The 23,852-nt window shown below is 41.0% G+C and overlaps 1 protein-coding gene across 7 annotated transcripts in view; it reads left to right on the forward strand.

The window, feature by feature from the left end:
- The window catches only part of ehbp1l1a (EH domain binding protein 1-like 1a), a 34,337-nt gene extending 12,971 nt beyond the window's left edge, over window positions 1–21,366 (forward strand). For 4 of the 7 annotated variants that reach the window (XM_041031415.1, XM_041031416.1, XM_041031417.1 and 1 more), the window contains 20 exons: window positions 276–326; window positions 416–521; window positions 2,437–2,883; window positions 3,088–6,864; window positions 6,959–7,024; window positions 7,967–11,238; window positions 11,327–11,381; window positions 11,599–11,805; window positions 12,111–12,656; window positions 13,128–15,440; window positions 15,627–15,759; window positions 16,332–16,498; window positions 16,577–16,625; window positions 16,728–17,280; window positions 17,406–17,449; window positions 17,625–17,736; window positions 17,858–17,957; window positions 18,393–18,466; window positions 18,880–18,994; window positions 19,740–21,366. In XM_041031415.1, coding sequence (XP_040887349.1) covers window positions 276–326; window positions 416–521; window positions 2,437–2,883; window positions 3,088–6,864; window positions 6,959–7,024; window positions 7,967–11,238; window positions 11,327–11,381; window positions 11,599–11,805; window positions 12,111–12,656; window positions 13,128–15,440; window positions 15,627–15,759; window positions 16,332–16,498; window positions 16,577–16,625; window positions 16,728–17,280; window positions 17,406–17,449; window positions 17,625–17,736; window positions 17,858–17,957; window positions 18,393–18,466; window positions 18,880–18,994; window positions 19,740–19,833 — 12,281 coding nt within the window. In that variant the 3' untranslated portion in view covers window positions 19,834–21,366. The remainder of the gene's footprint in view (window positions 1–275; window positions 327–415; window positions 522–2,436; window positions 2,884–3,087; window positions 6,865–6,958; window positions 7,025–7,966; window positions 11,239–11,326; window positions 11,382–11,598; window positions 11,806–12,110; window positions 12,657–13,127; window positions 15,441–15,626; window positions 15,760–16,331; window positions 16,499–16,576; window positions 16,626–16,727; window positions 17,281–17,405; window positions 17,450–17,624; window positions 17,737–17,857; window positions 17,958–18,392; window positions 18,467–18,879; window positions 18,995–19,739) is intronic. The other 3 variants (XM_041031419.1, XM_041031420.1, XM_041031421.1) reach the window with 3 other exon arrangements.
- The last annotated feature ends 2,486 nt before the right edge of the window (window positions 21,367–23,852 follow it).

Below are 23,852 nucleotides of genomic sequence, written 5' to 3' on the forward strand. Positions count from 1 at the left end.
AAGGAACAAGATTCATTCTGTTCCTGCATGATTCCATTTAGCATTAAACCTTTTTGGTGACCAAATCCATCCAGTATGGAAGCAGGTGTCTCCCCCTGCTGGTTGAAACACTCAATTCCACTCCTCAGATTCAGAGAAACACAAATATACAAAAATTTGTACAAAAGAAGGTTGGATAAAATGCAGACAGGGTAAATAATAAGAAAAAAATACACTCTTTACACTTTGCTGGCTTAAAGTTATTATGTATTGTCTATGCTTTTCTTTCATTTCAGAATTCAAAAGACAGTTGAGCACACTGAGTGAAGAGGATAACCAATCGACAAGTGAGCAGAAACACAAAATGAAGTGAATCAGAATTAGCAATGCACATATGAAATGACTACATAGTTAACTTTTATATTATGCTTTTCAGTCCCTGACCCTAGAGCCTCTACCAGCCGGAGGCCAGAGCTGTCCAGGGCGTCAGAATGGAAAAGAGAGGCACCTTTTGGAATCTCAGTTGTCAAAGCATCAGCAGGGTGAGTTAATATAAAAAGCTGCCTTTTATCAGTTTGGTCATTTTTTAAAATGTTTGGTGTGGTGGGCACGGCTGTAAAGGAATAATTCACCTCACATACTCCAACACTGTTACTGTAGATGGCATCAAACTGTGGCGTCGACTATATTCTGTGAGTTCTAAGAAAAAGATTTAAGCATGAATAATTTGAATTTGCAACCTTGGAAGAAGCAGTTAGCTCAGATATAACTACTTCTCTAATCTGTCCTTAGCTGGTGATTTCATTTCAACGATCCATATAAACATGGGATGGCTTAGTTTGCACTGGGAGCTGGTTCCTTTCAGCATTGTGTCCTGATACATCTGTAGAGAAAGCCATACTGTCAATCATTTATGATGTCTTCCAAGGCACCATAAAATAGAAAAATACATTGCAGAACTTCAAAATATATACATAAATTTGCCTGGAAACACAAAACACATCACTGCTGGTTGCATCAAACAGTGTTTGGTCATCTAGGGGTCGATTTTTCCTTTATTAATATCATTTTTGTCAAACATTGACTAGTACTGCATGTGTATTACTGCTAAGAACCTTTGCCGTGTGGTAACAAATTAACTGCACAGTGTATATGCCGTTTCGTTATCGTTGTAGTCCTTTGTAAAACATTTGGTTTGTTTGGTCTGTTTCATTGTTTCATTTGGCCACTGAAGGACATCTACTGGGTGTCAGTTTTTTGGATTATAAAGTTTGTGGACTGAAACGGTCAGTTGTTTTTGACATAGCTTTGTACTGTTAAGTGGCTCTGTTTTAAAAGGCAGCATTTAAATGGTGCTTTTATAGAAAACATTTTCCTGTTTACCTCTCATTCATCCACTGATGATCCACTGGTACCGGTTTTACCATCAGGAACAATGTTGGGGTTCAGTGTCTTTGCCAAGGACACTTCAGCATGTGGAGAGGAGAAGCTGGGGCTCACAACACTAATTCTGTTCCACCTCCTAAACCACAGCCTCCCAAGGGATTAAATCATTGATAAAAAGTTGAGGTTGAGTTAGGCTGGGCTTAGAGATGATTTGTCCTGATTCATCCCAGTAAGTGTAGAAGGAATGGGGTCTTGGGCCTCGGTTGATACTGAAGTTCAGCACTTTGTACATGAGGATTTACAGATAAAGTCACCTTATCAGCTCTCCTTGGCAGACCAGATTTTTCCTGAGGTTGGGTCTAGCTGATGCTAGTAACCCCACTCTGCAGCTTTGTGTGGTTTCCAGATTATTTTGGTTTGCTGGTTTGCACAAATTGTTACATATAAGCATGGTGATATGTCAATGAGTGACTGGAAAAGGGAGCCAAATATTCTTTTCAAGAAAGCTCAATGGAAATAGCAGACACATCCCTTTGTAAAAAAACATGAAGTAACATGTTTTGGTTTGCATTTGCTATTAACTGGTTATGCTTGGATTAGCTACCTTGGCTTTAAATACTTCCTCAAACTCCTATTTGAGGAAAACCTATTTTTTGAAATGGCAAGACCCTTGTGCCCTTTGTTGAGCAGTATCCACTGCTTAGTCTTGCAGCTTTGTAAAATTTAGCATTACACATCTTGTTTGGCTGCGCATGAGATATCCTTTGCCTAACAGAATGAGTTTTAAAAGTCATATTGATGACAGACAGACCTGGCAGTGTTCTTTCATTGTATTATTTTAAAAGGATACTGCTGCTTGCCAAGACCTGGTCATTCCTTCCGTGATTTGTTAATTGATTTTTATTTTGTTTTAGTTTGGTATATTTTTGTCATGTATACTTTTTGTAGCTTTGTGTCATATTGCTCACTTGCTTGTATGCAGTTCATTGAAATTTTGTGAACATGGCTGGTTGTTACTGAACTACTGTGATGGAGATGTTCCTCACGTCGTAATGTCTGTTTATCCCTTAGACCTGAGAGCATGGCCTCACTTATGACCCTTAGCCCCAGAACACCCTTAGCCGAAGGGCTAGAATATTTTGAGATGCCAAAAACACAGACGGATCAGACAGAATCACGGCCAACAAGAACATTCCCCAGCATTCAGCCAACGTTTCCTCCCTACGCTTCTACGCCTAACCAAACCTCTGATTTTCATGATCCAACATCCACTTCAGTCAAGGTTCTGGTTAAACCAAGGAGTCACTTATCTAAGATGTCCATTCAGTTAGGGAATCCAGTAGCTGAACCAAAGCCTGTTCAGCATACACCCCATTCTCCTGCCAACCCTCAACCTACTTCCAGATCAATCCAGGGACCTTTCTTGCACTTGCCTGAAATTGCTACAACTTCTGACACAAAACCAATTGGAAGGATAGAAATGGCCCACAAAAAAGAAGCCACAACTATGGATTTGGGGTAAGTGTGGCATGGTGCTCTGTCAGTTGATGCTTACCCATTCTTTAGTCATGGAAATGTGTCTGAGTTGTTATCAATGTTAACACTTGCAAAGAAAAAGTAAATTATGATGATTTAAGACAAGTCGATTTCACTTAACAGCTTTCTCAAGTGAATCAGACTGTTTGTCCTGACCTCAATCTTTGGTGTACTCTACTCCCCCAGAAATAAGAGCACACCTGCCCCCGTGTTGTCTTGTCTCAGAGACACAAATTCTGCTTTGCCTCCAGTGGTGGTGATGAACAAAACCCCAGAATCTCAGTCTGGAGAACAGTCCATTAAAACAAACTCACAAATCAGCCCTGGTAATCTAATACCCATTGTGGATAAGAAAATCCCATGCAACACAACTGCCTTGGAACAAGTCACTTCAAGATTGGACTCTCATATTGGGTTTCTCTCGGAACAGCAGGCCACGACAAAGAATGTATCAAATCAAAGAGAAGAATCTAGTGTGAATTTTGCATTGTCTTCACCAAATAGCTTTGTCATGTGTGGTTTGGATTCAGAGCATTTTATGGAGGAAGGGAGAACTGATAATGTGGTTCTGGCTATGGATAAGAGGCCATTCTATGAAAGAGATAGAGTTACACAGGAGCTTGTGTTACCAGGCTCTGCAGTCAATATAGGAGAAAAGTGTGTATACACGTCTAAGGTGGAACTTGGTCCACTATGTCCAAGAGGGAGTTCTGTTTCTAATTTACCATCCACTTTACACCATGAATCTCAGCTTGAAGGAACTGTGAGAATGCCAAGTATGATTAAGTTACTATCAAGTTGCTCACAGTATTCCAAGATTCCTGGCATGCCGTCTTTGCATCAGTCACAAATTATAGCTTGGCCAGATAATGGGAGATTACTTTTTCAGAAGTTTTCCAGCAAGCGATTGCCATTGTATTTAGATTATGTTAGTTCCCTTTATGAGGGTAGTGCAGAACTTGCAAAAATGGTGGACATAACACCATCCTGCTCAAGGTCTGCCAGTGTTCCTGGATTCCCATCTGCTTTGAAATGCAAGCCAAATATGGTTGACCTTTTACCTACATGTCCAAAAATTTGTAGGGTTCCAGGTTTAGCTTCCATTCAATTAGTGACTGGATGTGAAAAGAGTGTTTGGGACGGATGTTCTCTGTGGAAAAAAACACTGCAGACAAAAGAGGCATTTGTTTCACACATGTCCTGTGTCCAGGTACAAGATGTCAATGATACTAATTGGATTAAAATCATGGTGGCCATGTTGCCAACATGTTCTAGAAAGGCAAGTGTTCCAGGCTTTCCGTCTGCACCATTGCAGAAGACTTCAGACACTCCTAGTATGGCCAGTTGTCTTCCTACATGCTCCAAACAGACTGTGATTGCAGGTATGCCATTTAGAGAAAGAATTATGATATCTAATGATCACTGGCATATTTTGAGTAAATTATTATTAGATAGACCGTTGAGAAGTAATCCTGTTCTGGTTCTGGAGAAGTCACATGACGATAACGAACATATGAAATACATGGTAAATATGTTGCCATCTTGTCCCAGGAAGGCAAGTATTCCTGGTTTTCCCTCTGCGCCTCGAAAAGAACCCAGTGTACCTGGTGTTCCATTTGCACCAAGGCAAGATCCTAGCATGGCAGATTTTTTTCCTACTTGCCCAAGAAAAACCAGAGTCATTGGTTTACCCTCTAAGGAACCAGTTAGTGCTCAAGGTGAATCTTTGGTTATAACCAGGCATATTGTAATGATGAAACCACTGGGCAAAGGTGAAGTCGTGATTCACGATTTTTCCCCAGGTGCTGCTCAGGATCTATCAAAAAGAGAAGTATTCAGTTCAGTGCCAGTGTTGCCTTCATGTCCTGTGAGATCAGGCCTTGTGGGTATTCCCACAGGACCCCAAAGACTGTTACCAAATATTGTCAGCCTTGTATCTTTATGCCCAAAGCAGACCCAGACTCCTGGTATGCCATCTCTAGATCAAAGCAATTCAGAGAACAAAAACTGGCATGGCTTGAGGAGATTAATTTACAAGAGACCAGAGAAGAACATACAAGTTTACAATGTTCAGTGGGAACTGAAAGACACAGAACCCATGAAAGGTGGTAGAATGGTAGATATGTTGACACGTTGCCCACAAAAAGCCACTGTTTTGTACTTATCCTCTTTTCCACAGCAAGAACCTAGTATGGCCAATGGAATGCCCTCATGTCCCAGACATAGTGAAATCCCTGGTGTGCCGTCGAAGACCGGACAAAATCTTTGTTTGTCCAGCTGCAAGCAATGGTTTGCTTATAAAAATTTACAGTGTGAGAATCCATTTGTTAAAAGGGAAGTGCAGATTCTAGATGCAGTTTCATGTTTTGATAAGAGCACTGTTGAAAGAATGAGTGCAATATTACCCTCTTGCCCTAAGAATGCTAATGTACCTGGGTTTCCTTCTGCTCTGACACTGACATTAGCTGATGGCCCAACTATGGTGAATTTATTGCCTAGTTGTCCAAAGGAATCTAGAGATCCTGAAATGCCACTTAGAGACTCCACCAAACAATCTGAGTGGCTAGTGGAAAGAAAGCAGTTGCTACTCCCCCATAAGTATGATGGGATTGTACCTACAGTATCCATATTGCCCTCCTCCCCACAGACAACCTGTTTACCAGACTTTCCATCAGTACCATGTCAGCCAAGTATGATCAGTCTGCTACCTTCTTGTCCAAGACAGTCTCGAGTTTGTGGAATGCAATCTAGATTCCACAGTAACTCTTTTGAAGCGGAATGGAGTGTAAACATAAGGCCAGTATGGGAAAAGCCATTAATACACCCAGAAAGACTGTCAGTAGTACATCACAAGATGTATTTTAGAGATAAGGGATTGGTTACAATAATGGTGTCAATGTTGCCATCCTGTCCCAAACACTCTAATATTCATGGAATTCCATCAAAGGTAGGGGAGAGACCAATGGAAGAGTTGATGAAAGAGGATCCCAGCATGTTAAAATCCTTAGCCACTTTCCCAAAGCACAGTAAAATTCCAGGTCTGCCAGCAAAGAATAGTGCACAAGAATTTGATGGCTGGTTTGTGGACAAAGATGTGATTTGGGAAAGCCCATTCAGTAGGGAGTATGGAGTTGTTTACCAGGGTTTTACAGTTAAGCAAATGTCATATAAGGACAAAGAAATAATGCTAAATATGCTTGGATCATGTCCACGACAAGCCCTCAATCCTGGATTCCCATCTGCTCCACAACCCCATTCTGCTGCTGCCATTGTAGAAAAAAATCTAGACATGGTACAGTTGACACCGTGTTGCCCAACACAGTCAAGTATCATTGGTTTCCCCTCAAGAGCATCAGTTATTTCTGATTCTCAAGTAGAGGTCTGGCCAGTGGTGACGATAAGGATGCAAGGCTGCTGTCACTTTCACAATAAGTATTTTTCTCCATACCAAAATACAATGAAGGCAGTCCTTTCTCTTGAACCTTCTTGTCCAAACATTGCTTTCAGTTGTAGCTTCACAGCAGTACCGCCGTCTGACACTGACCTACTTCCAAACATGGTGAATATTGTGCCTTCTTGCCCAAAGAAAGCCTCTGTTCTTGGGGTGCCATCAACAGATGTGCACCAGTCAGGACAGGGGTGGCCAATTAAAACACCACTTTTTATGAGTAAATACTTGTCACTGGAAGAACAGTCCCTTTGTAAGTGTTGTGTCAGAGAGAAATCAGTGCCGTATATATTCCCAAGCCAAGAAGTACTGGAGGATGTACAACAAAGAATGACAATTGAGTCATCAACTTGCATCAAGGCTGTTGTCAGAGACTTGTGGGGTGACGCAATTCCAACCAGATTAGATCTCGACACAAAGAAAACAAAATTGGATGTGTGTTCATCTTTGGAGATGCATAAAGATGAACAGGGCATTTGGACTGAGACCGAAGAAGTAGCTGTTCTAGAAAAAGGGTGAGTGAGTTGGATGCTTAGAGTTGCAGTTCTGTCTGTGATTAGTGGATTCGTTTTTGAAATATTTGTTTTTTTGATTCTTTTTTTTTCCCAGAAACTTGCATTGCAGAATGTGGCACTCCATTCCTGACATGCCACTATTCTTGAGTGTTAGGAAGAGGTGGGTTGTCTTGGTTTGAACTGTGATGCAATGGTGTGATGCATTTCCACAATAATGCATTTGCATTATCTCAGTGCCATCTGACTGACTGTTTATGGCAATTTGCATATGTTGTGCGTTTCATTTGTGGAGTTTTGAGTTGTTCTGCAGTTCCCAAATATTGATTTTTCCCTCACTTCCGTCTCTTGTTGTTGTTTCAGCTGCTTGGGTCAAAAGGATATTCATGAAACACAGATATCAGTATATGAGAAAGCAGATACTGTTGCCAGTGAAACAGAGACTGCTGAAGTCACTGTGGAGGGTCATGGGTCATGTCTTTAGAAGAGTCAAATAAAACTTTTTCATTGGAGTCAGGGGATGTCAAGACTAAATGCTGAGACACTAAGATACAGTTCAACATATATATTTTCACTTACTTGCTTTTTATGTATATGTGGTACAACTCACAACAAAGTATTAGAGGAATATACTGTGAAGAACTTGATCTTTTCACCCAAAATTATCTCTGGCTTCACAGCACTGGCTGTTTCAACAGTAGTAGCAGCTGTTGATTCAGCCTAAGCAAATGGTGTAGCATGATGTTTTGCTTGCAGGCGTGTGGCCTTTTAGCTCTAGTGAAGAGTTATTAATACAGGCTGGAATAAGTTTGGAGTGAATAACATTTGTTTGTTGCATGTACAAGACTAAAATATCTATTTTGAAAATGGTAATGAGTAGTAATAAACAGTTTTATTTCCAATTTTGATATCATACGTAAATTAGTTGTAGTTAAACTGTGAAGCAGTGATTACTTTCTCACTCTGACTGATTGAGGTACATTGTACCATACTTGCCATACTTGTGATGAAAATATGTAAATACGAAATATACGCAATATTATTTTTATTTGGCACATTCGTACAGTAAGCTTTGACTATATCTTTGTATTTACCCCCTTTTTAGACACGAAAACATGCCATCATGTTGCCCAGTTGATGCTGGTGCAGCAGAACCCTCATCCCAGACCCAAATAAATAGTGCTGAGCAGCAGTTAGAAAAACTTCCTACAAACAGGACCATTCAATGGGAGAAGCTGCCAAGGACGAATAAAGAGAAAACTAGAAATGCATCAGAGGAAGAAATGATAAGAGAAATGGTCAGTAATGTTCCATCATTCTCTGGTGCTGCCCTGGCTTCAGACACTGAGGATGAATTGAAGACAAAGACAGAAGCTGGGATCTCAGATCTTCTTCCAGTATGCCCAGGAGTTAGTGGCCTTTTTGATTTTTCTGATGCTGCTGAACTAATGAATGAATGCCGTTTGGACAGCGTGTCTACATGGAATAAGCCGTCAAAGGATAAGGAAATTCTAACCACTGACAATGCTCTTCATTTAAAAGGACAGGCAGATCTGCTAGAACAAATGGAGGACAAAAGCTCTTCCCACCCTAGTACAGAATGTGCACCATATTATTTTAAGCCTGAAACTGAGAACAAACAGTCTTCTTTACTGGAAACCTGTCCTAGCATGACAAAGGTTGCTGGCATGCCGTCCAAATTTCCCATAATAGAAGAAAAACACTGGCTTGTAGATCAGAGGTCAATCTGGGAGAAACAACAAAAAACGAAGAAAGTATTACCATCAAGTTCATTGAATGATGAAATGGTTTTATGGGTGCACTCTTCCCCCATAGAAGCCAGAAATCCAGGGTTCCTGTCTGAAACACAACACAGTTCAGTCTTTCATGGACAAAGTATGGTGGATATGTGTCCCTGTTGTCCAAGTGTATCCAGTGTACCTGGTTTACCATCTCTCAGTGAAATCAGTAACAGATCATGTGGATCTCAACAGGAACCACTTTTGAATAAGAGTTTCCCAAAGTATTTTTTCATACCAGTTCCACAATCTACTGTGGAATATCATGGATCAGATATGATGAGCCTTTTAAGCTCTTGCCCAAAAACCTCTTGTGCTGAAGGTTTTCCATCATTAATGGAGCATCATTTGACCAAAAACTGTGCTCCAGATAACAAGGCCTTTTCGGTAATACTGCCAAAAATTAACGTAGCCATGATTGAAGATAGACCTCACAATGAAGAAATGAAGGCCATGTCATCTTTTGCCAGAACTTGTCCAAAGGAGGCTCGTAGCCCTGGATTTCCATCTGCTCTGCAACCTACAGTAATCTATGATGGGTCTAACAGGGTCAGTCTCCTTCCATCTTGCCCAGCTGTCTCCAGTATGGCTGGTTTTCCATCGATGCAGAAGGCTGACAGCAAAGACTGGGATGCTATTCATCAGCCATTGTGGGAGAAGCAAATTAAAAAGGGGTCTGTATTACTACTGAACAACAATAAAACACCGAAAGACATGAAAGGAGTTGTTTCTCTTGCACAAAGTTGCCCAAGAAAATCCAACATCTCTGGCTTTCCCTCTGTACCAAAACCAAGAATGATTTCTGTTTTTGACATGACAGATATGGTCAGTCTTTCATGCTTGTGCTCAAAAGTGTCGCAAATACCAGGATTTCCATCATCTCATTACTCAAAAGAGTGGACAACGAGCAAGGAGCCACTGTTTGGACCAAGAAGGAAGGAAAAGCAGGTGTCACTGACTGACAGATGTGAAAGAGGAATGAAAGCAATGGTTTCCCTTGTACCATCTTGTCCAAAAGAGGCACGGATTCCAGGATTCCCCTCTCATCCAAATCCCCTAAGTGTGTATTCCGCATCAGATATCATCAGCATCTCTACAATGTGCTCCCAAGTTTCCAAAATACCAGGATTCCCATCAGTTGTTGGCGATATGAGTATAGAGTGGGTAACAGAAAAAGGGTCACTGTTGAAAAGGCTACCAAAGAAGGCAGTCATATTTGACACATCAAATGACAACAAACAGAAAATGAAGAATATGGTTTTCTGTGTTCCATCCTGCCCTAAAGTGTCGAGTTTTCCTGGTTTCCCATCTATCCCAAATCCCAAAACTGTGTATTATGGCCTAAGTGTAGTCAACCTCCTTCCTTTATGCCCCCTAGCTTCTTCCATACCTGGATTTTCATCAGTTGAAGGGCACAAGGAAAAAGGATGGGTTGCTGAACTGGGTTCATTGATGCACAGACCACAAAAGAAAATTCCATTTAGGATTAACAGCTCACCAATGAACACAGACAAACCAAACAACATGATTTCTTTGGTTCCTTGTTGCCCAAGAACATCAAAGATTCCAGGCTTCCCATCGTACCCTCGATACAATATGCTAAGTCTTGTACCTGTTTGTCCCAAAGTATCCAGTTTCCCAGGATGTGCGTCCTCTGAAGGGGCCTCAAAATACCAATGGCTCTTTGATCCACACACTTTGCAAGACAAGTTTCCAAAGAAGACGTTTTTTGTGATACACAGCCCAAATCAAGATGGAGATATGGCAAAGACAATGTTGGCCTTAGCATCATCTTGCCCAGAAGCATCCAAGATTCCTGGGTTCCCCTCTGCACCTCAAACCATAACTAAGATTGAACCCAATATGATAAATTTTCTACCTTGCTGCCCCAGTGATTCAAGTCTCAAAGGATTTGCATCCATTACTACAGTTCCAAGCACAGATTGGATAAGTGAAACAAAACCAATTTTGATGCAGCTTCAGAAGAAGGGGGCAGACATGATTATGGGACTTGCTGGACAGGAGCAGTTATATCACTACAACATAACAAACATGGTGACATTAGTGACATCCTGCCCAAAAGAGGCCAGAATATGTGGTTTTCCTTCTGCTCAAGTTGTTAACAGGCCACCAAACATGGTAAGCTTATACACAGCTGCTCCATGTGTTTCTCGTGTCCCAGGTTTCCCATCAGCAAAGATGCATAGCTCTGAACACATAAAAATACAAACTAGGACAACACACAGCAAGTCCTTGTTTGATAAGCGGCAGAATGAGAAGATTTTTCTTACTGCAAAGTTTCCAACAGAACATAAACTTAAACAAGATGAAATGAAGCACATGGTAGCAATGGCTCCATCATGTACACATTTAGCTCAAATTCCTGGTTTCCCCAGCATTTTGCAATTGAATCCAACAGAGAAAGAAACAATGGATATCACATTGCCACCTCCTACTGAAAAGCCTGCATCATCAGAATTGCTTCATGCACAGTCAGTGCAGTCATATCTCAAAGGCACAAGAATTCCTGGTGTTCCCTCTACATCTGTCAGCAATCCCAGCACAGAACCTGCGCATGGTGAGATTTACAGTGTTATGATCAAGACTACATTTATATTTCTGTCTTGTTTCTTTTCAAATTTTTATTATGCTTACTTTTATGACAGTGGAGAAATTCAAAGGTGACACAAAGCAAAACAAAGACCTTTCTGTAAATATTGGGTAAGTTGAAGAGCCCAGAGCTCTTGCATTGTTTGCTGTGAAAGGGGACTTGTCTAGTGCTTGCCTAAAATGGACTGCTTTATTATGTAACTTGATTTTACAATGCATGGTAAATTTCAGAATCTTTATGAAGACTATATTTCATTATATTTTGTATAGTGTTACTGCATGAGGTTGTGGACTATGCCTTAAAATCATTTTATATTTGGGTCCCCAGTGAATCACAAATAGAGAGAATAGCAGCAGAGGAGACCCAAACAGCGAAGAAACCGTCAGACACTTCAGAGCCGGTGGGAGTCTTGGGTTGGGAAGTAGTGGAGGCAGAGGGAACAATAACAGAAAAACAGGCAGAATCCTCTTTGTCAGCAAAGGACGAAGAGACCACAGGATTAGTAAAGGCTATTGTGGGTGTTTTCCATAAAGGGTAAGTTTAAGACTGGTCTGAAACTAATGATGTTTAGCATGCAACATGGTGTGCATCAGCTATTAGTAATCCTGAATATAAAAAAATATAGACTGGGGACTTGTTCCCATTTTAATCTCTTTTATTAAAATTGAGTGGGTGTTGATCTTATTAAAGTTAACAAGTAAAAACTGGACTGCTTTTGCATGGGAATTTATTTCACTATCTCCAATTTCAGTGGTTTCTTTAATTAGCTACATGTTTTTTGAAACCATTGTTTTTGCATGGTTTCTAGACTCACTCACTTCACTATCCATTTCTCTCAGTTATGAAACAGTAGTATCCATGTTGGGGCCATCAAGCAATACTTTAACTGAAGTGGATGACCAGCACAAGGCCATCTCTTCTGTGGACCTGAAGGACAAGACAGGGACTCCTTCAGATGAAACTTTTCTACGTTTTGCAGACAACACTACTCCCATACAGAAAAAAGATGGCCTGTTTGAAGACACTGACACTGAACATAACATTGAATATCCAACAAGTGCTGAGCCTTACATGTGGAACTTGGTAGGTGATCGATCAACGTCTCCATCGCCAACTACCAACAGCGATGATGGGTTTTTAGTGTGTGCAAGCATGAAGAAATGGCCGCCACTGACAGAGGCAGATATCACTGAAATATCAAAAGAAGATGGTGAACAAGTAGAGGAACAACAGGCCCCTCTGGATCAATGGCTTACAAAGGAGGGATCATGCACAGGGCATGTTCAAACGTCAGTTTACAATGAAAGTTTGTTAGCAAGGTGCGAGAGTGAGGCAGAGCAGGATGAGGTTAGAACAGTGTCATCATCTTCACAGCTGGATAAAGGGTGAGTGCTGGTGGACTGTGACTGACTGAAGTGCTTGGTTGCACGGTGCCCAGTGACAGTGTATATGTCCTGCATTTTTGGTGATAACATTGTCTCTTGTTCTGCTTATGAGAGCTTACTACTCAGGAAATTGTGATGGTCAGGTTTTTGTAATAGCCGTAAGAACTGGCATTGTGATGTGGAATGGTTAATGTTGCTTTTTTTTATCAAGTGTTGTATATAGGTGTTGTAAACTAAACTTTGTCTTTTTGTCCTCTATGTGCTGCTGTGCCATTTTAATGATACTACGCATGGGAATAAGTAAAGCAGAATATGGAAAATTATGGTCATTTGTTATACGTATAACAAGATTTGGTTGCTGTCTTTTACGTGGAGCAGATTAATAGTTTGCTGGGGATATGATGCATGGTACAACTATATAACAAAGTCAAGAGCAGCAAATTCTGAAGCTTTTCCTTTCTTTTCCTTAAGCCCCCAACCAACAAGCATGGAGGACATTTCTGCTACTTCCCTGCAGCCTGCATCAAATGAGTCACTTACAGATGCAAACGAATATAGAGGGGTACTCTTAACCAAACCCTCTGATGATCAAAACACAAGTCCAGTTGGACCACAAGCTGAGATTGTTGTCTCTCAGCGAGGCAGAAAGCCAAAGAGAAAAGTTCCAGAGCCTCTACAGAAAGGGTTTAATCAAGAAAAATACACTGTTCCAATACGACCACTCAGAAGGAAGGATAGTTTAACACCAGATCGCAAACCTTGCAGTATGAACAAAGAAGATAGTAGCATTCCTCGAGGTGTACCTCAGAATGGTCCTGACCAAGAATGTACTGGAACTCAAGTAACATCATACACAGTTGACTGTAAACACAAAGGTGAAGCAGAATCTGTGCAAATATCCATGAACGTCACTCCTCCTCCTCGAGTGAGAAGAAGAGATGGTAGTCTGCCACCTGAAACGCCACACAAAACCACCCCTGTCAAACCTCTGAGGAGAAAGGACAGTGTCACTAGAGAAAAACCTGTTCAAATACCTCATGACCAACAAGATGTGAAAGCCCAAGTTAGTTCTGCTAACTTAATATTTGATGCTCGTCCTCCTCAACTTTCTGAGAGAAGCTCTGATGTCTCAGGTGCTCTTGAACCTTTACAGGACATTGATAAATCCACTGGAGCAACAACTGAAATGATCCCTTCACAACCTGTAGGAAAAAAAGACCTAACAACCGAACAACACTCTCAAGAAACAGATTTTGCGGGGAGTGCATCTCCAGGGACAGAAACAGAATTGGTCTGCTCAAAGGACACAGAACAAACCTATTGTGACCTTGAAGGCCCTAAAAAAGACAGTAATATATCTGTCCAGGTCTCTTCTCACATAACTCCTCCTTTGGAAACAAATGGAACTGATAGAATCACCCCAGAGACAGAGATATTTCATGTTGACCAAACTGCTCCTCTCTCAATCATCAAGAGGATATGTCTTCCACAGCGTGGCAAGAAATTGCCTTCAAGCCAGTCTCATAAAATTATTAATGAGAAGGGAATGATGGCCCAAAATTTAAAAGCTACAACCAAGGAAATTGTAAAACCAGTCCAGACTGACAAAACTGCAATGAGTGATACAGAAGGGGTAAAGCAACCAAAGATGATCGGAAATCAGAAATCAGAAAATGCACCAGAAATATCAGAGGCAGAGAGGGACAAACAAACGTCTCATCCTATACCACAGCCACGTGTGAGGAAATGTCTCGGTGGCTCCTTCCCAGATGATTTTATATCTAAAGAGAGAACACCTCATGCTACCCATGGAGAAGAGGCACGTGCAGAAAGGGAAGCTGGTCCTTCATCCATTTCCTCAATAGCTAATGCTGCTGCAGCTAAAGAATTGTCAGTGCAACAGAGGAAAGACCTTCCCCCTCTTCCTCTGGTTGATCAACCTTCTACATCTACCGAAGGTGTAAGATTGAGAAGAAGCAGATTGCCCATGGAGTGCAGCGTTCAGGTAGAGGTTAGTGATACTTCACAGGTGACTCCAGGACCCGCATGCTTGCCTGTACCAAAACCAAGAGTAAAGAAACGCCTCAGTGATTCCTTTCCAGATGACATTACAATTACTGGTTTACCACCTACCTGCCAGTCAGACACAGTAGCTGATTCAACTGGTCATAGAACAGTCCAGCAGAATGAAAAGTCAAGCTTGCCTCTCCCACTACCTCGGGCCAAGAAACGTCTCAGCATGACTCCTACAGATAGCTCACCACCTGTAGACAACTTACTCCCTGTAGAAATGGAATCGTCTCAGAGAAACCAGGAGGATACATCTGTCACTAGCAAGTCATTATCACTGGATTTAAGTATGATCTCTGGAGCCGATTTTGTCACAATCCAAGGTGACGAAGTTGCGTCAGAGGTGGAACAGGAAGTGCTTGCAGCAATGCAAGAAGAACAGTTTCCTCAGCCAGATTCTGTAGAAGATGCAGAGAAGCCACTAGATAAAATCATTGAAGGCTGGACCTTTACAGATAAACCTGTAATTTCAGATGACTCAGTGAAGGTTACAGAGGCAGTGTCTGAGCAGGATGACATTGAAAAAGTCCTGGAAGCAGAGGTTGATAAGTCCCTTGTTTCCACTGTTGCATCGTCTCAGGATGACTGGCTGCACATAGGGGATGATAAGGACAATGAGCCAACGGAAATAACCTCAAGGAAAGAAATGAGAGATGAAGAGTTGGACTTTGGCTTTGTGTCTGTAGATGTAGCTGCTGGTTATTTAGATGAAAGGTAAGATTAGTCAGTACACATTAAGGTGTGGTGGGGTGCATTCAGAATTGTGAGATGTGTGATTTTTGATTTTTGATGTCACCAGTAAACATTGTTAGGTTTTTCAGGGTAAACGTTTTGAAAGAAACTGTAGAATTTATTACATTAATTTATCACTGTACTTTGTTTCTCTGTGTGTCTTTCTAGGCAAACGGGGAGAGCAGAAGGAACTTCAGGTCAGCCTGTACCTGTGTCTTGTGGCAAGGTCACTGGCCCCCAACAAACCAGTGAACCAACAACACCTCAAAAAAGACCTGCAGATGGGGCTGCCTCTCCAGAAGTATGTTAAAACTTGTCAGTGCTTGTATAATACCAGAAACCCCCAGAGAACTATCACCAATTCTGCAATTCCCCTCACCTCCAAAGAGCTTGTTAGCCTCTTTCTGCTAATTGTTCTGGTTTTGCAAACATTGTTTTCATCAACCTCAATTCCACCAGGCAGCTGATCAGAAACACAACTCCAAAAGAATGCTATTATGGTTCTCTGTGTCTGCTAGATCTGTTAACTGGCAATAGTGCTAACATGTTTTCTTAACAATGTTAATATATTTACTGCTTTAGTTCTCACTGAGCACTTTGTTAGGAACACCATACTAATACACCATACTTCCTTTGCTCTCATATCACCGTTCACCACCTGTTCATGAAACCAATTGAGAGACTTTGCATTGTGACAAGGTTTGTTATTATCCTGGAAGTAGCCGTTAGAACATGGTAAATTGTGGCCATAAAGGAAAGAACATGGTCAGCAGCAATGTTCAGACAGACTATGGCATTCAGACCATGACTGATAGGTATTAAGTATCTTCTACCACCAGCATGATAATAATAAAAGTTTATATTGTGTCGTAGACTCAATTGGCCAGTCCCTCCTTAGTGACGTCCAGCAAGTCTCTTCTGGAATGGTGTCAAGAAGTCACACAGGGTTACAAGGGAGTGAAGATCACCAACTTCAGCACCTCTTGGAGGAACGGCCTGGCCTTTTGTGCCATATTACATCACTTCCACCCAGAAAAGATGTAAGAAACAATTGAAATACTGCTTTTGCTGCATGTACTGTTTTAGGAGTTTATTTCATCTTCTTTTTCTTTCTATAGAAATTATGAAATGCTGGACCCGTATGACATCAAACACAACAACAAAAAGGTGACTGATGATTAATTGCCTGTTGCTTATAATATTTGGATCTGTTGGCTGATTAGTCCTAATGTAATCCAATCCGTCCATCTATTTTTGCACAAATTCCAGGCTTTTGATGGCTTGGCCGACCTTGGCATTTCCAGGCTGATGGAACCTTCAGACATGGTCATGCTAGCAGTGCCTGACCGCCTCATTATCATGACCTACCTCAACCAGATCCGCACCCATTTCACAGGTCAGCAACTCAGTGTGCTTCACATAGAGAAGGACAGCAGCGAGTCCAGCTACGCGGTAGCAGGAGACCGGGACACCCAAGAGGACCCTGAGGCAACTGTTCGGTACTGCGCCCAAAGGCTCCAGGAGGAGGGTATAAGTCTTGAGACTAATGGGACTACGGGCACTGCAGAGAAGGACAGTAAAGCCAGTAGGGATATGGTTCCACCTCCCAGAACTAAAAAGTTGCAGGTTGCTGGGGCATCTGGGGCTCAGTCTCCAGTGGCACCACCAAGGACCAATATCCTGTCCAAGTCAGGTTTCTCTCATGTCAGAGATGCTGATCTGGTCAAGAAACGAAGGTCTCAGCGGAGGAGTGGGTCAGTAGATGAAGGAGACATTTCAGTTGTAGTTGCTGGACAAGAAGGCCGGAGGAAGTCAGAAACCGGTAAGTTTTTCTTTTTTTCAGTCAAAAAAACACTCACTCACTGATGTGATGATGTGGAGACCTTCCAATTGTTGAAATTTAGGTTTGTACAAATGGTATACATCGTTTCCGTATCTTTCTTGCAGAGAGAACAGAGGCTATGGTTGAGGAGGGAAGACCTGAAGGCCAGGTCAGTTAGCAACCATTGGTGTCATTGTAGGGTTGGTTCTGTAGAGCTTTTGAGCCCAAATTTGTAGAAACAACTCATCGGTGACATGCATCATTTTCATTCCATTTTGATTTGCCACCGATAGAAAACCATAGATTATGCAGGTTATTGTGCTTGTGTGTATTAATGCTTCCAGGATGGCAGCCATTATGTTCTGAGTCAGATGGAAGCCCTGGAAGCGGAACAAAATCATATTGATAACAGAGCAGGTGTGGTGGAGAGGAAACTCAGACAACTACTGGAAACAGGTGAGATATTTTGCACAATCAAGTAGTTCATGGCTACAGTTGGATTCACAATGACTGAAAAGAGCAAGGGAGTCTGGTCGTAGTGAAAGGATGGTCATAGTGATGTGATTCTCTGGCACAGGTAGTGACAAGGTGGAGGAGGAGAGGCTGATTCAGGAGTGGTTTACGCTGGTTAACAAGAAGAATGCTTTGATCAGGAGGCAGGACCATCTGCAGCTACTGTAAGACATCCACCACACTCACTGCTGGAAACATGTACAGTATAAACTGTGGAATTTATCGCAGAGTATTCACAATTGACAAAACAACCTCACCACAAGGTACTTTTAGTTGCAGTTCTGGTGGTGAGATTACTTTTGTCAGCTGTTGTTTTCAAGATCAAGAATGAACTTAGAAATCTCAATATTCTCAATGTTTTTTAGAGTCAGACTCTTAAAAGTTGAGCAATACAAGGTTCTGGTTTATTGAAGCTTCAGCAGCTCAAGATCCATAGAAAACAGGCTTTTTTTCAGGGAATGAGAAATTGGAGAAATTTGCTGGTGACAGCAATAAAACAAAGCACCAGGTGGAGATTTTTGAGTCCATGCCTTCTTACCCCCCCCCCCAAATAAGCACAGATGTCTCACATCCTGTAATCCATCTCTTGTGATTGACAGGCTGGAAGAACAAGACTTGGAAAGAAGATTTGAGTTGTTAAACAAAGAGCTGCGAGACATGATGGCACTTGAAGGTACAACTTCTGAACACACACCGGTTCAACACAAGCAAGTGACAAACACAAAATCGCGAATGTGTGAATTTGGAGTTCTTACCCAAGGACATTTAGACAATTGGACAGGAGGAGCTGGGGATCAAACTTCCAACCTTCTGATTAGCTGTCGACCCACAGCTGCCCAAGTTGCACCATACACATTAGCTCCTAGTTCATAGTCTAGTCCTATTTCTTGTGCTGTTGTATTACAACATGCAAGTCAACTTTACAGTGTAGGTAAATAAAAAATAATTAACCCCCCCAACCCTTCCCCAGCTACATAGGGTACCATTGTCATCCTTCTCTTCATTATTTTTTTGCTCTCCACAAAGTTCTCATCCCCCCTGACATCTGTTCCTTTGTTTCTTTCTGATGTCTTTTCTTTGGTGCAGAGTGGCAGAAAACGCAGGCCCATAAACACAGAGAGCAGCTGCTGCTACAGGAGCTGGTGTCCCTGGTCAACCAGAGAGATGAACTGGTCCACAACATTGACGCCAAAGAGAGAGGGTGGGATACGTTCACTGTGCTCACAAGAGTCGTCGTCTGTTTCTTTTTCTGGTTCTACAGCTGAAGCATTAGAATTGATACTGGTAGTACATCAGTCTGCATTCTTCACAACATTTTTTATATAATTTTTTTGTTTACTTAAGCCATTTTTTCTTGCTTAATGGCTGTTATACCACTAGATGGAAGGACAGTTCCAAGCAGCTCAGCCATCTAGCATGAAGCACATCAGCAACAACAATTTTGTGCAAGTGGAGTCTGTTCATTTACTGCCTTTAGTACCTGAGGATATGTTAATAAAAGATGGTCTCAGGTACTAGATTTGTGTACGGTTTGTATCGCCTCACAGCAGAAGGTTCTGGGTTCGAACGTGGTTTGGCATGGTTCACATCAGCAGGCGCTTCTTGTGAATATCAACCACAAAATGTTTGAGTGATTTCTGTAAATGAAAGAAGCTCAAGTAGCACTGACTGACTCAGTGCAACCAGACTGACTCATCAGTGTGATCGTTTTTGTTCATAATTGTATCTTAGATGAAGATCTGACGACATTTTTATTTCATAAGTCCAAAGGGGTCACTTACTTTTTCTTGCCCCTGTATCTTCCCCACACTAGCCGTTTAATCTATTTATTTTCTGATAACTAGTGACTAGTAACTAGTGGCAAAATCCCTTTGCCTTCCAGGCCTAAAAGGATGCAAAGCGATCTACTTAGACAACCTGTGACTCTCCTTTCTCCTCTTCTTCAGAGGTCTGGAGGAGGACGAGCGTCTGGAACGAGGTCTGGAGCAGCGGAGGAGGAAGTATGCTAAACAGCAGAAAGAGAAGTGTGTGATGCAGTGAAGCATCCATGGAATGCTGGGTCACTTCTCCTAAAAAAAAAAAAAAAAAGTGGATCAGTTTGGAACCGAGAATGGGGCAGTTGCGTTTGGTCGTTTTAACCCTGCTGTCAGACTGGGGGACGATCAGGCCAAGGCCGTCAACATAGCTGATCCAAGGAGCATATTTCTACGAGAGAATACGCTGAACCAGTATAAGGTGGTGTTGCATTTCCAGTAGAGAGTGAGGCTCTGAGAAATGTCAGCTGTGTTCAGGCTCCAGTTCAACCTGAGTGTTATCTTTTTGTTTGCCTCCCATTTTGAGTGTCTTAAAATGTGACGCAAGGCTGCAAATTCAACACATCATCTATTTACCAAACCCTACTGGATGTTCAACACCAAGAAATTTTTACCCACTCAGCAGAAGAGGCATCAGTGCCTCAGAGAGCTGCTTGTGCCTTTTGGACTGTTTGCTTTGCAGTTTCTGTTGCTGTGAGAGTGTGTGTGTGTGTGTGTGTCTTTTTTTTTTACTGTAACTGTTGTTACAGATTGTGGAAGGTGAATGTAAAATGTGTTTGGTACAGATATGAGCTGCCAAAAGCAAGGAGAGATTAGGTCTGACTGACGTGAAGACTGGGTGCAACACTTTAAATTTGTTTAAATGTGAACCTGCTGTTGAAAACCAAAATCTAGTCCAAATACTGGTGAAGGTTATGGAGTGGTTGCGGCCGTAGTTAAAACCCGGGGTCGTCAAATAAATATTGATCTAACCTCAACCTTAGAGACTCAGACTTTCTGAACATTTGTCACCATGGTTGCCTTCGAGTAGAAAAACAAGGATTTTTGATCATGTCACCCAGCCTTCGTAACGTTGTTGTTAGTTAAAAGATGGAAAGTAGAACATTTTACATATAGGATGACCACTTCCTCAGTGCCAGTGGGATCCAAGGGCAAGGAAAAGCAGGATCCAGATCAGTCCTACCTACTGGATTAATTGAAAGTTTTACTGTTTTTATTCAAGACGTATCAACTAGAGAAGCAGCCGTACGGATTATGTCTATTGTACTAGTATGTGTTTTAACCAAAACTAAAGAAACTTATAATTTATTTTCCTGTACAAGTGATGGAAATATTTCGGGAAAATAACAATGCTAACGTCGTTTTTCTGAATTGAAAGGTGAAGATGTGAATGTTCCTGGACGATAAAAGCCAAATCCTTAATATTAACATTTGCTACAAGCGAACTGGCGCTTCCACATCTCTTCCCGAAATATTATCAGAAACCTCCTGCTTGTCTTTTGCGCAGAAAAGTTGCGTTTTTGTTGTTTTTACTTCAGTACAAGCATATTGTGCGACCTCTCTGGGCCTGAGAGGTTTTTATTTTGTGTGGAAAGGTTTGCAGTTCTCATGTTGCCATGCTGCTGGATGTAGTAGCGCCGACCACCACTTGCGTGAAGTAGTTACAGCTTGTTGATTGCTGTTGGAGAGTTTTTATTGTGGTTTTATGTGACATTTGCACTATTTGTAAAGTTTGACAAATACAAAAGATTTGAACGCCTTTATACATCTTGTGCATTTCTTTTTTTTCACCCCCGTCATTAAATCTATTGCGTTACATTCCTGTTAGTATATGAATTCATATAGTGATATCAACCATATAAGCAAATTGTAACTCATGTAAAATGAGACATTCATTTAATTGAATGGTAATCTACAGCACTGTATATGTGCTAGCATTGCAGCTGCTTGCAGAGATTGACAGACATGGCAAGTTTGATTCACAGAACAGAAGGTGAGGCTCTTCAAAGAAAATTTACTTGGCACATACCAACAGTTTGAGATATTTGACAGTTTTAATAAATGATCTTTATGTGACCATTTCAGCAGATCCATCAGTGGCACCTGCAGATCACAGAAGACCTCTCCTGGACCTGACAGCACTCTCCAAGAAAGAAAACAAATGTCTCCACTTCCTGTGTCAACTGAAGAAGGTGAGCCAACTGACCTCCACCTCCATAAAACAAATCTGTGAAGCATGGTGTACCCAGAAGGCCTCACAGCACCTTCGCCTCCTTACCATCCAGGTAGAGGTTCTGGATTATCAAAACCGCCTCTGCCAGGCTGCACGAAAGCTTCTCAGTCCATGAAAATCTGACATACATACACAACAGCAATAGCTTGACCTGATATGGTTTTAAAGTGAAACAGGAAGGAATGAAGGGAAGGGAAATGTATAATGTATATAATAATTTACAGTTAAATGAAAGAAACTTTAATCAATAGATTAGTAAAATAAAATTTTCACATATTAAAAAAACAGTAGCGTGTGTGAAATATACCCATATGCCAGTAAACACAGGGACAAGAAACAGCGGCTCCAGCTGCGGCATTAATCATGGTGGATGACAGAGGCCTCTGGTGGCCAAGTGAAGGAACTGCAGCACTAAAAATGACCAGATGGTAAAATGAACGTGTTCAGTTTAACATAAGAATTACGCTGAGTTTCAACCTGCAGAGTATATGACAAGTAAACCAGGGACCATTTCAAACCACTGATCCCCATCTCATATCAAAACTGTCATTTAACAAATGCAATAATTGCAATGTAAATTTCAAATACAGAACTGCACCTATTTAACTGCTGACTCTGGTTTTTAAAACCACCCTTGGTCATTTCCAGTACAGCTTAGATTTGGCTACACAACATTATTATTTTATGGCCAAAGAGTCAGTCAAGTTCATCTAGTGATGAAGCCAAAGAAGTTCAGAAATCTTTAGATTGGGTAAGGAAAACAAAAATCGATTAAAATGACAGATTCCTTTTAGTCACAGTGCAGCAATAAGTTGCCCAATTCAATCAAAAGCACTTGAGTTTTTATTTATTGGGACGTTGATTTTAATTGTCGAGCAGTTTGGAAATGTGTTGGCCCAATGCAGCACTTTAAATATATAGTATTACTGTAGTATTAATATAAGTATAGTATAGTGTTAATATAAGTATTACTACTATTAACTAAATAATAATAATAATAAGAAGAAGAAGAAGTAATCATAATAATTAAAAATACTAATTCAGATTTAAAGTTGATGAAAATTGTAATTTTCTTATTTGCTGAAATTTGCTGAACTGTTGCCTGGGTAATGGGAAATTGTGTAATGGGTTTCTTTTTTTATAATATGATGAGTGTGCAAGTAACACAAAAAAAAATGCAGATGCAAACATAATTAGAACAAGTAAGGAAGCTTGTCTTTCACATGAACTTCTTCTCCCATAAAGCCCAGCATGTCATTGGTCTAATATTAAAATCAAATAATATCAAATAATTTTCTATTAGGATCACACTCTGTCAATTTATACCTCAGCAATTTTCCAGCAGATGTGGTGTTTAATGTTTTTTTTTTTATAGTGTCAGCTTTTATTTTTTAATCATGGATAAATAATCAGCCTTTAAAATAGATGACCAAAGGAAAAATTCCTCAATGATGACATTTCTAAAGAAAGAAAGGATAGAAAGAGGAAGTGAGAAACTCTTGCCCAATCTGTAAACGAAGCCCACTCTAACCTTAGACGGAGTTCAACTTTGAAATCTCTGGAAAAAGAGTGGATGAAAAAAACACATTCTTCACAGAGGGCTGAATATTTTTTTCCTTAATATTACTACCAGAACTATTTTTCATCCAACTTGAGTTTGGCAGTGATTCTGGTTTCTTTTTGGGGCAGTGATCATCCACACCTTCCTCTCTAAAGGTATAAAATGACATGTAACTGAGGTTTAGTTTTCCCCTAATCAAAGGCATACAATGCAATCATTTTGGCCACTTGAAGGCAGAAGAACAGGCATGTTATAATTATTTCAGATATGTTATAATATTATAATTTGTTGTTAGCTTCTAATGTGTTAGTAAACAGTCCCTATCCACCTAGCAGATATAGAGCAATCTTAGAAAAACTGGAGGTACATTTGTGCACACCATTTTTAGCTCTGTCTTGGTCTCCACCAACTCCTGAGAGAAGTATCTGGCTTTTGAGCCGCTAAATGCTCC

The sequence above is a fragment of the Toxotes jaculatrix genome, chromosome 23, assembly GCF_017976425.1.
Source record: "Toxotes jaculatrix isolate fToxJac2 chromosome 23, fToxJac2.pri, whole genome shotgun sequence".
Lineage (NCBI taxonomy): Eukaryota > Metazoa > Chordata > Actinopteri > Toxotidae > Toxotes > Toxotes jaculatrix.